This window comes from Eufriesea mexicana, unplaced genomic scaffold (assembly GCF_001483705.2).
Source record: "Eufriesea mexicana isolate 0111107269 unplaced genomic scaffold, ASM148370v2 scaffold49, whole genome shotgun sequence".
NCBI classification, from domain to species: Eukaryota; Metazoa; Arthropoda; class Insecta; order Hymenoptera; family Apidae; genus Eufriesea; species Eufriesea mexicana.
The window spans coordinates 393,471-411,540 of record NW_016908223.1 but is presented as its reverse complement, the minus strand read 5'-3'; the positions used below and the strand labels follow the sequence as shown (position 1 = coordinate 411,540).

The following is an 18,070-nucleotide window of genomic DNA, read 5'->3' as shown; positions in this document are numbered from 1 at the left end:
GCCTAGCTCTGAAATCTGGAAGGCTGGATTTTCGGGCAAAGTCTCTAACTCTAAACGAGACATTATGGCGACTGAGTTGGCTGGTGCGGGTGGAGCTGATTCTTTTCCTTTTTTTGCCTATCGCTCGTACGATTTGCTTGGACAACCTGTTTCGCCCCACCAGGAGTGGGATTTACATACACACCGCAGGTGGCTTTTGCGTTCGTCTGATTTTAGCTCGAATTGTACTTTCGCGGCAGGCATGTACGGTGCGTGCAGGTGAAACTACGCTCCGTCTCACGACTCCTCACGGCACACGCAGTTATTGCCAGCGCGCAGCCACGATTTCTGCTTCCTTCTCCCTATCTTATCCCTGTTCTCTCGTTTCTTGTTCTTCGCTTCCTTGGCACAGTTCTCTGCACGATATTTACCCCTGTTTGCCTAAGTTTCGTGAGAAGATAGGGACGACAGGTTGTTTTCCGAGATTCTGTCTGGTGTGTGTGACAGTTCTTCCCTGTGACAAACGTTTCGCTGAAGGATCGACAGGACCAAGGAGGGAAACACGAGGGATATTTAATGAATTCGTCGGTGAAGTACAGAGGCAAGTTTCGTGGAGTGGTGGAGGGTCTCTTTGGACTTGAATTTTCATTTTTATGAACAAATTATTTTCTTCGCTCATGGATATTAAAAGTACCGTTCATGACCTATAGCTTGATAAATTGGGAATGCTCAAATGACGATGGATGAATTATAGATGAATTTTACGATTTGTGAAAATTAATTTCTGATTCGGTATTATTAATATTAAAATTAATACGAGCGACAATAACAAGGCAAAATATTTTTGACACGGACATTTTTTGAATCCGAGATAATTCTAAGTCACGATTGCTTTTTGCAAACGTATTTAAATATGCAAAATTCCAGAATTACTAATAATTATAATATTTATGTGAGAATTTGAATAGATAAAAATTGTTAATGATTAGACGAGAATTTCGACGTGACTTTTCTTAATATAAATTTTTCGAATAAATTGTATGATCCTTTTTTTGATGAGTATTAAATGGGATGAAATTTTTTACCCGCGAATTTCAAAAGCGACTGACAATGAAAGTTTCTTTAGTCAAGAAGTTTAATATTGGCAATATATGAAAGGATGAAAATGGCGTTGCTAGTGAAAATAAGTTTGCGAGAAATAAACGCGTGAATATGTTTTGTTTTTCCGTTTATCGTGTTTACCGTAAGCCGAACTGAAAAACGAGGAAATCACGTAACGCGTGCGACTCGAATTCTTTTAAAAGTCACGTAAAATTTCAGCTTTCGCGCTTTATGTTGAAGTTAATGGTACGTTTCCACGGACAAACAATAGATATTTTTTTCTGCAAAAAAATTGTATTAATAACTCGAAACGTGAACTCATAACTCGTTACGTGTAGTAATGTAAATGATAAAATTCTGTTATGACAGAAACTTGTCGGGTTAGGTTAGATATAAAAATGTACGAGGAACTGAGATAGAAAGCAATATTGCGAAAAATTTGATGTCTAGGTATATGTAAATAAAAATTGGATCAGATGAAGATAAATTGGGATTTTATACGATTTATATCGTAAATTGTACTGTTAACTTGAACTTAAATTTAACAAAAAGTGTAATGAAACAAATTTAGATTTGATAAACATAAATTTTATTTGGAATTCAAAATTGGAATCAGTGAAATTTTTATTATAACACAAAATTAAAATCAATGAAACTTTCATTATAACTCAAAATTAAAATTAATGAAACTTTTATTAGAACTCGAAATTAAAATGCCTGAAAATTATATCGGAAACTCCAAATTAAAATTAATAAAAAGTTAATAAAAATTGTTGACAATGAAGTGTTATGAATTACTTACAGTAATATGTCAGTGACAGTATTTCATAACACAATTGCATTATGATTTTATTTTCTTCTTTCTTTAATTTGTACATAGCACGTTCTAACTTTAATCTTGCATAGGTTGATAAAGATAACATTATCAATTTAAATAAAATTAAAATACTATAGAAATCTTTTTTCCAAATTTACAATTTTAATCTATCCTAGCCTGACATAATTTTAAACAAAAAGATGAGAAATACAATTAATTATCAATTAAAAGTAAGCTTAAAAACTTACATCTTCATTTCTTCATCGTAGATTTGATAAACATAGTTATATTCATGATAATCTCGATTTTCAAATTATTTAAAACTCGTGTCTTGAACTAAACATATTAGTCACGACTAGTATTATAAACATAACCTAAAACTCGTTTATATGTTAATTCTTTTTCGCAATTATAATCTCAAATTAAATTTGTTTCTCCCTGCTAATTAATTCCACTTCCAATTTTAATATCAATCTGAATTTCTATTCTGGTAGTTGTCTTGTGTTCAACATGAGAGCACTATAGGTTTGTTTATATTTATAACTTGGTGATGTCAGTGCATCCTTAAGATGATCATAATCAATATTGTAATGTCAAAATGAGTCACAAAATAGAGATCTTTTATAATCGATCAATCGATTCTCTCATGTAACTCTTTTACGTAACTGTTGCATCTTCGAACTTAATGACAAGAATTGACACGTGAATGGACCATAATCGAAATTTTTGGTAAATAGTTTAGGCCATGGAAGCTTGACAAATTTCCACGTGAAATTTATTTTTCTTTTCAAATATTCTCCTCGATAATTGCATTCCCACGAATAACATTAATAAAATCCGAAACTTAGGCAAGAAGACATGAAATTCTATGATACAGTTTAAAAAGGATATAAGCAACACTTCACCTGTGCAAAGTATACATAAACACCAAAAAAAAAGAGCAATAAAATATATAAACCACTCACAGGTCAAAAAGACCAACTCTATTTATAGAATTTTTCAAAATTTTGGTGTTAAAACACTTAACTCTTAATTTTCCATACATACATACACAAAATAATAGGACTTTGGTAATTAATCAAAGTCACGATCTTTGTGAGTATCGACCATTATATACCACGGTAACGGTTAATCGCTGCATTATTATGATATAATTGTCATATGACGAGTTTTCTACGACATCCAAGGAACACAGCATTGATTACTAGAGAATAATCAATCATTTATGATAAACACACCAATCAAGGAAGGATAATGGGTTTATTAATATTTATCTGCAACGTTGCACGAACTCCGCAGCGCCTCTCGCGGCGCGCGGAATATTCTCCCGTTATCGATCTAGTCAATTTACTACCGCCATGTTGCACTATGCGCCCCCATACTCTCAATGATAGCCAGATAAAGTTCAAATAAATTATGCATCAATGAGGTCATTTATATCGTTTAATTACCCTGAACGATAAGATTATGCGATCAGAATGCTAGAATATAACGAGTAGAGATAAAATAAAGAGACAAATGCTCGATTCTTAATCAACAGAGCTTAATAGATCGTCAATAGGGGAAATAACGAGGAAATTTGCAGTTTCATTGGGGTTACTGATATTTGAGGTTAAGGATGCTTCTTTTGAAACGAGTATGAATCACTGAATTGCTGATGCGAAATTTGTAACAATTGTATTGCTTCATTCTTTGTTATTCGAAGATATCTGAGCTACGTTATTTGTTTATTATGTCATTGTAAACATCGACGTCTCCGAGACGAGAAATTTGTAACATTTTCTGGACATATTGAGAGTTTCGTTTCATTTGGAGATAGTGGGAAGAGAAAATAATTTTATTTCGATGAAACAAAAATATTATACACTTCTTAAATTTGTTCAGAGTGGTTCATAAAGTTTTATGGCAGTAACGTGAGATTTCTTTGTTTGCGTGTTTATATCGTCGTTATGAATATGTCAATTATGTGCCTTTTATTAAGGCGATTCAGTACTTTTCCAATCCAAGCAAGACGTCAAATGTCAATTATGATACTTTAAATGCAAACGTTAATTCGTTCCTTTCACAGCTGATAAGCTCTACTTAACGAGCCATCTTTTTGAATAGGATATGCATAAAAATTAAAGCAGTTAAGATGCATGTATATTTAAATAAATTCTCGTTACGTAAAAGACACTATAGACTATATATATAATAAAAATTAAAATTTTATTACAAAATTTAATCAAACTCAATCAAATTTATGAATTCGAAATTTTTTAATTTTTCATGGAAGAACAGAAGAATAAAGTAAAAAATTAATTTAACCAATTAAACGTTAAACAAATAAATATGTTTTTCAATTACATCTGGAAATACACAATTTAGAAGAATTTATAAAATTTCAGACACCTCGTTAGAACACTTTTTGTATAGATACACTGAACTAACGATCTATCAGTGTAAACAAGCATTCAGCTTGGAATATGGTCTTGTTTGGTAGCTCTTCAGTTAGACTTTCATCGTCATCGTCTCGTCATTAAAACTAGTCGTATTGAAACTTATTATAGTACTATAAATTGTTACAGTGTTTCGATTTTAGGTTTCATTAAACCCTATCAGTTTCATAATTTATCTAATTAATTTAATCGTTTCTATTTTATATTCGTTCGGAAAAAAATCGCAGTAATTTTGTATAGTATATTTATATCAACAATTTAAGAAATATTTAATTTCTATTATACATTTTAATATATTTCGAAGATTTCTCAACAATTTTTCATTTATCGATTAATTCATTTTCCTATGTTTCGATATCTCAGCTGCTTTTATTATTCTGAACAATATATCTGAAAGAATTTTGCTGTTACATTATATTCTCCTTTAATTTATTGTTATTAAGTCATTACATAAATTTGCAACTGATAGTAATACATTAATAATTCTAAATCGCAGGAAGGTGAAAAGTGAAACGTTTTTGGTGCAAATTTATTGCTTAAGAAAATTCCACGTGAATAGAAAATTTGTACGAATTTTAATTGCTGAAAATAAAATCGATTTTTAAACGAATCTAGATATTTGAATTAATATATTTGCTAATTTAATATAAATAATTTATTTTATCGATATAGTGAGTGAATGATGGTGTTCAAACGAATCTTTGATTTATTTTCGATGTTCAGCTACAGACGTATGCGATGTATGTTGTTCTTTCACCTATACAATTAATTTTTTAAGTGTCCAGTGTTAAATATATTTATTAAATACATTGCTACATTAATATCACGATACATCGTATTGATATACGATATATTATAAAATTTATCAAACAATAAATAAATAAAAATGTACGTCTAAAACTGACTAAAGATTTTTGGAAGTACTTTCGATTATTTTTATAAGGGTATATTAAACTAAATTAATTATTTTTCTTTTTATTAACGAAGTTTAATAATTTATGCATAATTTATCACAATTATAATACATGATGTTAATGTAGAAATATATTATTTCAATATAAAGATAAAGATATATTTGTATGTTGTGACGTTGATAATGGTATGAAAAATGAATTAAAAATTATCAACAATTAGTTATATATTTCATTACAGGCGAAGACGTAAAGTCTGGGGAGTCTGGTCCTGCAGATTTCGAAAAGGCAATAATTAATTCTGGTAAGTGTACATGATTTACAATTTCTCATATTAAAATTAATATAAAATATTTCACGACTTTAATAATTTTAATACTTTGAAAGGAAAATATTTTAATTGAAAAGATAAAAGAATATTTAATAAAAACAATATATAATAAAATTTATTATAATCTCGAATTTTTTTCTGAATATTGTTGACAGCAAAATAGCTAATAATCATTTCTATTTTTATGTATTACATTAATATATTATACGAAAATTTTTCATTATTATTTATTAATTTAAAATGTAATTACACATATGAAATTGTCAGAAAATTTATAATTTGATTATAAATTATAATTAAAAACAACATTCTTTTTAAATGCGAGATTATTGTACTGAAAAATATTTATGAGGAAAGCTGTAGATATTTTTAGAAAAATGTCACATTTCCATCATATTGCATAAGTTATTACATAATTAATTGTTATCTTATTTTTTATTTTTATTTAATTTTAATCTTAGATTCACGCTGTGAATTCGGTTAATCATTGATTATATTTTCAAACAAGCAGATAGTTGTCTATCTCAAGTCAATTATTTAAATATTCTCATTATGCTCTGGTTTCTATTGAATATCTAATTTATATCACCAAGTATAGAGTCTAGATTCTTGTCAAGGTTGATTTACAAATCTATGTTAACCAAGAAACCTTTGCGAATAATTAATTATCATTAGTCACGTTAAACCAACACCTGTTCCACTTTAACCTGCATAATTTTCATAATGAATACAGATATTCACACATAATAGCATGTAAAGGTTTATTAATGTTCGTGTTATTAATTACGTGAGAATTTAGTATGAAGCTTACATAACAGAGGATTAATTTAAAAACGAAGGGAACCAAAAAGTTTCTTTTTTCGATGAATCTATAGTCTGCAAATTTCTCAGTTTTCATTGAATTAACGCGAGTAGTATATTTTATATTCGAAAGAGAAAATTAGGATAATAAAAGAATAAACTAATAGATAAAAGAATGATTTCAATTTTAAAATTATAATAATATACCACGATTTATTTGTGTTTTATAATTTCTACTGGCAAATTAATCTAGAGATAACAATGTTTCATTTTCGTTTACTTTTGGACCACCCTCTACATTGCAAACTATTTTAATTTTACAATACATATATACTATATATTTTTAAATTTATGTTTAGTATATATACATTTAAAATTACTAATAAATTAATTTTAATAAAATTCAATATTGATAAATTAGATAAATACTATTAAATATTATACTTAATATATAATCTAATATTATATATTAAATAAATATAATATTTCCTTATATTTAATATCTCAAATAACACTAATCACCACGTGCATTAAAAATTGACAAATATTAACATATATATATATACCACCTTCAAAAAACTTCACAGACAAATTAAAACTCCGCATTTTGCATAACCTATACAACCATTTCTATACTTTCCAACTCCTTCCCCAAAGAAAGGCCCAACTAAAGAATTCAAACCTAATCGCGTACTCTGAATTTATCTCCCAAACCTATCACAACCTGGACCTCGCATATATCTCCCAAAACAACCATACAAAGCACAAAACGAAGGAAATTCATAGCCAAGGAGACTCATCCATGTGACTCAGACATGTCCCAAGAACCTCGACCTTTCTCTTCTCCGAACAGACGACATCTACCAAATAAACAAACGAGACCACTTGATTACCACGCCAAAGGAACCACCTTCTTTTCAAGGCTCGAAACAGGGAAAAAAAGTAAGCAAACACACGGCTTGTGTCTCGAGAGACCACATTCACAGAAGCGTTAGCAAAGAGAGCAACATGGCCGCCGCATACCTGCTCCGAGGAACAGGCGCGAAATTCAAACGAGCCTGTCTCTCCGTCCACTTAATTTCTCTAATCCTCAAACATCTAATGTATCATACGAACATTTTCAAGCATAAATACCTCGTCAGCCATAAGGAGTCATCTTTTGGACTACGATTTACCTATTTGAGCCACTGATTTTCCAAATTAACACTTTATCGACCGCAGGTTTAGACTGTCGCACGGGAGTATCTGTGCGTTTCGTATGCTCAGATAAATTTGTAAAAAAAAAAGACAGACACTAAGGACATAAAACAGTCCTCCACTTGACCTGGGACATTGCGGTCCTAGGGCCGCTACAATGCTTACAAAGCAACGCAACTAACGCAACTGAGCAACGTACCAAAAGGCCTAAAAATAGACTATCAGTCGGTAAGCATCGATGACCAAAAGCCTAAAAATAGGCTATCGGTCGGTAAAGTGTTAATTAATTCCATAGAACCAAAAATAGAAGCTGGTTTCGAAATATAATCCTGGCGCCAAAATTTTTAAAAATTCCAAAGGTCGAGCTGGTCACTTAAGATTGGGATCCTGCGAATGGCTAATTTAACTGCGTGGAACATTCGTCGTCCAGAGACTAGCCTGATTAAACGTCTCTTAGACACCTCTTGGAAAAGTTTCACTTTGCAACACGAATTTGCCGACAGGTTATGGAAAGTTTAACTACCTGTTACTGTTGGCCGTGCTGCCAGCCAGTTTCTCCAGCATCTTCTCGTCGTCAGCCATGTCCTACGTGCTACCGTCAGCCGAGTGCGACCTGGGCCTCACCATGTTCGACAAGGGTCTACTCAACTCGATGACGTTCGCAGGTGGTATATTCATTTATTCACTTAACCACGTACTGTAATTACAGGTCGAGCTTAAGACAGAGAGTCAAAGCGCATACGCTTCGAGTTTCTGGTTAGATCGCAAGCATGGTGTACGCTACCGGCTCGTTAGGGAATGTGTTTGTGCGAGTACAGACATGGTAATTAAACGACACACACAATCTTGTACTTGATCGTGCGTTGATCACGAACGACGATCCTCGTGATGGGAAATGAGGGATCGTTCGAGATCGACGAGATGTTTGACTGTCGATGATTCAGAGTTGATTCTGTCCTTATATTTGGGGTATATGGGGAGAATGTAGTTGACTTTTGATGACTCTTTTTGGACAGGTAAGGGAGAATGGGTTTGGAAATATGAATTTATTCCGAGGGAGTTTAATCGTGGATAGTTTTTGAAAGAGGAGGGGCTGGGTTGTTTATCTAAAGTTGTGGTTTAAAGCAAGTTCTTGATTATTTTGTTATAATATTCGTTATTTTTTCTCCATTTATTTTCATTATTTATTATTCGTTAAAAAGAATCGAATATTAAGCAATGTTTTAAAAATAGAATTCTAGATTGAAATTAAAAAGAAAACTAATCATGCTATAATCATTATAGTGTTACAAGAATTTAGTGAAATTTATCTAAATCTCTGACAATTCCTCGTGAATGAGCGAGTGAATCGAGTGAATATAATCTGACGATTTATTAAAGAATTATTATTAAAAAATGATGAAGCCTAACTACCCAACTGTCAGTAAAGATTCGACTGGTTCCAGGTATGATCAGCACCTCGTTTTTCTGGGGTTTCATGACCGACACGTTTGGTCGTAAGAAGATTATGTCCTACGGTTACATGTTCACTGGAATCATGAGTCTGGCCGCATGTTTCTCGCACACCTCGTGGCTTTTAATTTTGTTCAAGTTTCTCGATGGTGTGATGTAAGTTGATATAACGAGCCTATCTTCTACAAAACTTAATTTTCTACAAATTTGTTTAAAATAACGAATTTAATTAAATTCGTTAGTAAAATTATAAGTTATATTTTTACAGTATCTTTAATTATTAACAACGACAAATTTCAATAGATATTTTGAACGTTTGTAGCATATCTGGTCCATACGCGGCGCTGATGTCCTATCTGGCGGAAGTGCATAACGAGACGCATCGATCTCGAACCTATATGTGGCTAGGTGTATTCTTCTCACTTGGAAATATTTCTTTACCATGTGAGTATCTTTTAATCTCAATATCCTGCTCTCGTATTCTTATATTCCATGTTTATGTATCTCCCTATACTATTTTAAAAATTTCAAATTTATTATTATTGATTCCTCCATTTATCCCCACGTTATATTATTTAATAAAATGAAAATAAAAACGAAGAGAATGAATGGAAGAAGTCAGAAATCTGTAATATAGAGTTTTAAATATACTTAGTATAGAATACTCTGTATATTTAATACATTTAATAAGTCGTAGTATATTTAGTATATTTAACATATTTATTATTTTATATAATATACATATCTAGTATTTTTAATAATATTTTAAGATACTAAATATAAAAGTCAGTGTGTCTAAATACCTTTGTGACCAATTGCATATACGTATATAGATAGTCACATATACTACTCTATACCACCATTCACGCCTTTGTTCCAGGCATCGCGTGGCTAATCATACCCCAGAAATGGACCATCAACCTTATAAGCGGGACCATGGAGATCAACTCGTGGCGTGTGTTCTTAGCGATCTGTTCGTTGCCAGAGTTTCTTGCCTGTATAGCGATGTTCTCGTTCCCCGAAAGTCCGCGATTTCTCCTGTTAAAAGGCAGAAGGGAAGAGGCTCTCGAGGTTTTCAAGAAGATATACTCTGTGAACACTGGCAAGGATCCAGACACGTATCCGGTAAGCAGGGTTCGATACAAGTTCCCTTCCAAGATAAATCACATAGAGATAGTATTTGGCCAAACCGTTCTTGTTATAAGAGAGGTAGATATATTCAGGGTGTCCCAACAACGGTGCTATAATCGGGTAGGGTGTGATTCTACGTAAAAAAACAAATCGAAAATAAAGAATAAAATATTTTCATTCGAAGCTTCGTTATCGAGAAAATCGACTTTGAATATTCACAGAGCACGCGTGCATTTAAATGTGGCTTAGGTGGGTGGACCATCAGTATACCAGCGTACTCTGTGAATATTCAAAGCCGATTTTCTGAACAACGAAGCTTCGAATAAAAAAATTTTATTTATTTTCGATTTGTTTTTTCACGTAGAATCACCCCCTTCCCAGTTATGCCATCGTTGCTGGGACACCCTGTATATGTTTTAGGTGTGATTTTAATTACATCAGTCTTAATGTGTCTTCCTGCTTATGGTACTCATAAATTAAATGGTACATTAGTCGTGTAATTTATTCGTGTGATTACAGGGTGGAGGTATTGAAATTTATGTTTGTTTCTGTGAGTCACTTTCTTAGTAGTTATTCATATACGGTATGTGTGATAATTAATGAAACTTTGAAATATTAAAATAATTAAGAACATTATAAGTTGTTTTAACTTCACGATTATTATCACGATGCGAAATGTCACTCATCGAAATTGATGTAAGTTCTCATTTATGTTATCCATTCTTACATAACCTCACTATTTGTTTATTCTGTTGCATAATGCATATATGGTCAAAGAAATGTTTTGCACTTATGTTAATTCTTGCGAAGTAATAACGGAAGATAATTAGTGACAATTAATTCACTTGTCTAATAAATTTCATGAATATGAAATCATGGTATAATGTTTTGTAGATAAAGGATCTCGAGGAAGAATATTCCGTTGAATCAGCAAGCGACAGCATAAAGGACAAATTGCGCTCCTGCTGGCAGCAAATCAAACCACTTTTTCTGTCGCCTAACATATTCAAACTTATCGCCATTGGTATGATCCAACTGGGAGCCACGATAGGGTTAGATCAAATGAATTTTTTTCAGAATATACTTTCATTGTTGCTGACTCTTTAAATACCTTTAGACTAATTAAATTTTCGGTCTTTTTTTTTTACTTTTTTTATTTCCAAAAATTTGTTAAAAAATCCAACTTTAAAATTCCTTCTTAGTTTAACTTTAACTTCGTTATATTTTTCATAGTTACAGCCATAATTGTGACTATTAAAAGATATGATTACTAAAAATTATATCAAATATTTTTTTATCATACTGAAACAATATAATACGAATTTTTATTTATTCCACGCGTTTTTCTCACGACTGACTTTTTAATTATGCGAACACTGAATATTTTAATAATTTTTGATCACTCGATATTAAGAATATCGAAAATCTTTAATTCTTCATTACGTAATTTTTTCTTTTTCACAAATAACGTTGTATAAACAAATTATATTAGCTTTTTTTCTATCGAGTTGCACATCAAATGTACATGTATTTCAAGAGCCAACGTTTGTGAAGTCTTAGGAGAAATGAATGATGTAGACTAAAGGCAAATTTTCAATTTATAGGTCGAATTCGATTAGACTATGGATGCCTCAATTGTTCACTATGATGGAACATTTCAAGAATGATTACACAAAAACCGAATATTCGAGCTCGCAGCCACGCTTCTGTTACATGTTAGGTCAACGACAAGCAAATCATAGTTCCTCAATAAGTTTTGTAAATGAAACTATAAATGCTACTCACACATGCATACCGGTATTACATTTTACAATTAAAACTATTTCCTTCTTTGTTTGTATGTCTTCCTCCAATTTTCTACAAATTGCTAAATACTCAAAAATTAAAGCTACATATTCAAGAAAACATTATTTGATAAAATTTTTGAAGAATATTTCCAACATCTAAATTAAATAATTAACAACAAAATGTCAGATTAAGTAACACACATTGCTTAGATGTATTATAAATCTAATACTATTTGTACAAAACACATTGCTATGGCAATAACAATGTATATATTTATGATCTGTATGCATTTTGTTTCAGGCAGAATTAAATTCAAAAGTATTTATTAATTCAATTGTGATTGCAACTACCGGTGTTGTAGGATATACAGTTGCAGGGACACTAATTACTGTAGTAGGAAAAAAAAAGCTAATAGGTAAGATGTATATACTAAATATTTTTTCATTCAATGTTAATAATTGTATCCTTAATGAAGTAAATAATTTTATAATTTTCATAAGAACATTACATGAGTAACTGATATGTTAATTTATTATATTATGTATAATGACTAGCTTAATATGAAATAATATCAATATTCTCAATAACTTATCTTTTTTCAGCTACTTGCTTTATGGTTGCAGCTGCTTGTTGTGCCTCACTTTACTGGGCTGAAAGTGCCAACAGTATTCTTGGGTTATGTTCTGTTTTCGTAGCTATGTCGAGTATAGGTGGTGCCTGCGTTGTAAACGTTATTGTCGATAATTTTCCTACTTGTTTAAGGTATAACGATATTCAATGTCACAATAATTTATTCACTATTTCATTCTAACCAATTATTTATATTTCCCTTCAGAACCATGGCGGTTAGTCTGACTATGATGGTTGGCAGAATTGGAGCTGTCATAGGGAATCTATTGTTCCCAGTTTTATTCAATTTGTCCTGCTTGGGACCCTTCGTTATGATTGGTTCCGCTTCTTTAGGTAAAATTCTAATAAATTATTGTTGCTAAGTTATCATAATCATTATTATTTTATAAAAATATATATTATTTTATATAATCAAACAACTTTCTAAAAAGATTTGAAATATTCTCTTGAATAATTATGAATATCATTTCTTATATATCATTATATTTCGTCTTACATTAAACATTACTTTTTCAGTATCAGCGTTATTAGTGACCATTCTTCCCCAAAAACAGTCGCAAGACGAAAAGAAAAAGCAACTTGCCTGACGACAATGTGTACAGATAAAATGTAATCAGCTGACTATAGCTGAGAAGATGGCTTGTAAATATATATCTTGTCCCTGGTCTGTCGATTGTGTAATTTCGGTGCATGATTTTTCATCATGTAAATATGTAAATACAATACAATTACACTAGTGTATCATAAGATATCCTCATTTTATACATATGCGTGAAATTTATACTGCTTGAAAAACGAGTGTGTGTTCTAGATGAGATTTTTAATGAATCTCGCGATTGAGTGAAATGAAATAATTTTAAAATAGTCTTCATCATTTTTAATAATTTAGTCAGCCAATGAATTGATAGGTAATATTACTTGACAGTAATTAATATCTGAGAATTCAAAAACGATATAATAAAAAAGGATAATAACATTGTTATATAATAAATTTGTTTTATTATTGTTTTAAAGAAAATTGTCTTTTTTTCTGGAACATATTCTCTTATTCCTCTTCATCATGTGATGGTAGTAGAATAATAAACATCAGAAAATGTCTTTATATTAACTTGTGTCGGTAAAAAACAAATCATATTTAGCGATTGTCGGATTTGCTTATAATAATGTAATATCTTTACAAGCACGAAACAATATGAAATGAATAAACTTGTGTTGTACGAAATTTCTTCGATATAAAATTAAATTTATGTACTCGCCAACTGGTTTACCTTTGAAGATAAAATTATTACTTCCAATATTATCGACTCAACACAGCATAATAACAATAATGAAATTCTGATATTGCAGCCTTTATATAAGTCAATGACCACAGCTCACCGAAGATCAACCGAGAAGTCCCGACCATTACCGATTTTATATTACATTATAATAATTTTATAAATTATTACTTTTCTATAATAATCACCAATGATTTAATAGTTTTTTTACGCTTATTATAAGTCTATGCCTTTAATAACTTGATATTCATAATATTAACTTAATATTAACAATGAATTTAATAATTTGTACATTTTTTACAAATTATAGCTACATTTATGTTACTGTAAAAATTATATATTTATATTGAAATATTGCTATAAAAATAATGAAATTTTTGTATAGAAATATTTAATGTAATTATTAATTAATATTTAGTATAAAAGTGTTGAAATTAATAATGACGTATTTATAAACGTCTAGAAAGCTTTCGCAAAGGGATGATTCTGCATGCGCGCATCAACATTAAACAAGTGTGTGCGCAAATTATTCTACCCCTCATAATCAACTGCATGGATCTATTTTGGAAACTTCCGGCGTCAATGTAATTCTTAAAAGTCCCTAGAAAATAATCGTAAACTTTGGAAAATGCAATAATTTATAAAATGTAATCATGTTTTAAATGAATTCTTTGTGTCAAAATTAAAATTGCAATAAATATACCTACGAAACCGATGAAATATTTATGCAAAGAAGTTGTGATAGAATCATTCATTATCGGATATTTTAAAGGGAATTTAGCCTGGTGCAACGTACAGCGCTCCATCGAGTAAAGTGACACTGTCAGTAATGGAGAAAGTGGACGTAATGTAAAAGGCTTCGAAGTTCCTTTGCCGCTTCGTAGATTTTTAGGCCGGCACGAAAACATGGAAGAATTGTTTCAGAACGGAAATTATCAGAGGGAGGCGAATGCAAACATAACAACTATGGAAACACAAAAAGAGGTAAGAAACTCGGATTACTTGACCATTTCAATTCGTCCGCCAAATCAATACGTCGCTCGACGCTATTATTTTAAACATGTTCTTATTGAAACTGCTCTCCGGATATTACGGTTATCGCATAATTTTTACAAGCAGCGAAATTATATTTGTTTAAGTTGAAGAAGTGGTAAATAACGGCACTGAAAACGTATGTGCACTAAAAGAAAGAATCGAGGTGACGCACAGTGATTCTCATGTTTTGTTATTGTTAGTATATGTTTCTTATTTTTTGTTTGAAATTATTCTACATTTTTGTTTTTAAAAATCATATTTGTTTTTTTTATCATTGCTTCCTTTATGATATTCTCTAATATATTATATTTTAGTTGATGTCTGTGTCGTATAGATTAGCTTTAAATTATTTTTAGATATTTGTACTATTTGAATATACCAGATCTGTATAAAATAAACAATATTGCATTTTTCTAAGAAAATTATTTGTATTAATGATAGAAAATATAAGTTTTTTATGCTATTTGGAAAAGCGTCGAACTAGGTCAAAACCTATTTGGTTGAGCACCACTGCACACATGTTGGCGGTATCTACAATATATATATGCGATTATAGAGGGTATTTAAACCTATGATATTTTCAATGGGCTTGTAGACAGTTTAACGTAAAATACTATTATCAGATATTATTTTATTGGACAATTTAATAATAATAACACACATTCTAAAATTTTGTACTTTTAATTTTAAAAGTTAATACGTATAAAATTATTAATTCACTTTTTTGTTTTTCTTGAATATGATGTAGTATACATAAACATTAAAAATAAATTGTTATTAATATTTCATAAAAATTACTTATGTGAACTTTATTTATTTTTTTAATTAATAAATAAATATTCTATATGAAATTTAAAATTTGTTTATTTGTTCTTCTGTAAATTTATTTTTATTATTTACAAATATATTAAATGAAACCATTGTATTTTTTATATCTTAAACTTTTTATTATTTATATTATAAATTAGGATTCATTGCTTGATCACATGGAAATCTCAATAGTTGAGACTGAAAAGCGAGCAAATGGAGCATTGAATTTAAGAGAATTTTATACAGTCTACCTCATTGAGACTAAGTAAGTGAATATAATATTTGTGTAATAAAATAAATATAGGAATATTTTTAAGTACAAAATAAAATAATAGTATTCAATTTTTAATTCTTTGCAAAAGTTTTTTGAAATCTACAATATATTCATATATATCAAATATTGTTATAGAGTTACCAATCCAGATTTTAAAGGTGCTCTCACCAAAGTAAGTTCTCTATGGCGCCGATACACAGAATTTGAATTGCTCCGAGCTTATTTAGAAATTTCTTATCCATATATTGTACTGCCTCCATTACCAGAAAAAAAAGTTTTATATGCGTGGCAAAAGGTTACCACTGATACATTTGATCCAGATTTTGTTGATAGACGTAGAGTTGGTCTTGAGGTATATTATTTATATATATTCATTTATTTGTTTACTTAGTATTTACTTAATATTTATGAGAAATTTGTTTCTAAGAATTTCCTATTGAGGGTAGCCTCACATCCTATATTATCTTGTGATGAACATTTTATGGGATTTCTGCAACAAAAGGATGGCTGGAGAGAAAGTATAAAAGAGACCGGTAAATTGTTTATTCTGTCAGGGAAATATCTTATGGATTATTTATTTTCATTACAAATATTATAACTATTGTTTTGTAATAGGTTACTTGCAAGTAGTAGAATCAAAATTAAAAGCACTGACTGTAGCAGTGCGATTAAGGAAACCAGACAAACGATTTGAAACAATAAAAAATTATGGAATTGAGCTCCAGGTATGTTCATCATTGAGAAATAATTAATAAATAAATTTTAATAATACTTTTTTCATATTTTAGAATAATTTATGTAATCTTCTACGAGTACGTGCGCGACTTGTAGAAAAACAACATAGTTTGTACAAATTACATGCAAATTATGGTCGTGTGTTCAGTGAATGGAGTGCCATAGAAAGGGAAATGGGTGATGGGTTACAGGTATTAATATTTTCCAACACATTTACTATGAAAGAAGTTCGAGTATCTAGCATTGTGAAAAAGTTCTAAATGATAAAATAATTAAAGTATATCACAAGTATATATATTGCAAAGCGCACTGCATTACAGCTTGTTTTCTTAGAAATCGGGTCACTACTTGGATTCATTAGCAGCGACAATAGATACAACACTTGAAGAAGAAGAACTAATAGCAGATCAGTTAAAAGAATGGTTGTTTGGTGCTTCTGCATTACAAGCAGTTATCAAACGAAGAGAAGCTTTACAATTAGCCAAAGATGAAGCTCATGATGCTTTAACCACAACATTTGAACAAAAAGAAAAAATTATACAAGGTTTAGAACCATACTATACATCCTTATTATGACAATTAAGGATACACTATTTGTTAATGAAATGCAATTTGTTCTTATAGGTAAATCTGGTTTAATGTCACGATTATTTGCATCCGTGGATACAGAAGAAGTTCGTGAGTTAAAAATATTGCAATTGGAACAAAGAATTGCACAACATGAAGAAGCTGTTAAACAAGTGGATGAAGATTTAAAGTAATATATTTTAAATACTTTTTTTAATGTACATAACATATGCAATGTAATGTATATTAAAATTTTATATGTATTTACAGTATCCATATGACAAAATTGAAATGATAAAAATATTCTATGTGAAAAGATAAAAAAATATTTTATAAAAATACATATAACATATTCCTCTACAGTTTGCATGTAATATTTCTAGGTCATTCTCTATTAAAGCAATGATGGACATAGAAAGATTTCAACGTCAGAAAGTGCTGGATCTAAAAGAAATTTTGGCAGCTTACTGTATTTTACAATTTAAACTTGCTAGAAAGGTAAAATTTTATGCATCACTACTTAATTCATTTAATATTTTTGTACAAATAAACTGATGTTATAAATAATTTTAGGGATTGCAAGCTTGGCAGCATGTTAAAAGTTGTCTGGAAAGTATGCCATAAAAATCTTTTCTTATTGAAAGCTGACATAGAACAATAAATGTTCCCACATCTTTCGTGCGATATACATTCCTATAATTGTAAGCTCACTCATACTGTACGCTTATTATTACATCAATGTACAAGATTGTTTCTATTATTTAATGTTAGACTAGATAATATTATATATATATAC

General features: G+C 30.2%; 2 protein-coding genes across 3 annotated transcripts; both read left to right on the top strand.

The window, feature by feature from the left end:
- Positions 1-230: 230 nt before the first annotated feature.
- On the top strand, positions 231-13,295 carry LOC108554549 (synaptic vesicle glycoprotein 2C). 2 transcript variants are annotated; one of them, XM_017909862.1, is made up of 12 exons: positions 231-580; positions 5,488-5,550; positions 8,079-8,240; positions 9,021-9,183; positions 9,350-9,471; positions 9,908-10,152; positions 11,053-11,210; positions 11,763-11,955; positions 12,247-12,361; positions 12,549-12,708; positions 12,782-12,909; positions 13,093-13,295. In XM_017909862.1, exons 1-12 carry the CDS (start codon positions 556-558, stop codon positions 13,161-13,163), a joined length of 1,605 nt encoding a protein of 534 aa, XP_017765351.1. In that variant the 5' UTR covers positions 231-555; the 3' UTR covers positions 13,164-13,295. The 2 variants fall into 2 exon arrangements, with proteins under 2 accessions (XP_017765351.1, XP_017765354.1); XM_017909865.1 differs by lacking the exons at positions 231-580; positions 8,079-8,240 and adding an exon at positions 8,285-8,398 and having other exon boundaries at positions 5,508-5,550; positions 13,093-13,292.
- A 1,386-nt stretch (positions 13,296-14,681) lies between these two features.
- Positions 14,682-18,070, top strand: LOC108554590 (sorting nexin-4). The gene is made up of 10 exons (XM_017909922.1): positions 14,682-14,837; positions 15,857-15,963; positions 16,108-16,324; positions 16,400-16,505; positions 16,588-16,697; positions 16,761-16,898; positions 17,041-17,251; positions 17,332-17,464; positions 17,658-17,772; positions 17,848-18,070. Exons 1-10 carry the CDS (start codon positions 14,760-14,762, stop codon positions 17,896-17,898), a joined length of 1,266 nt encoding a protein of 421 aa, XP_017765411.1. The 5' UTR covers positions 14,682-14,759; the 3' UTR covers positions 17,899-18,070.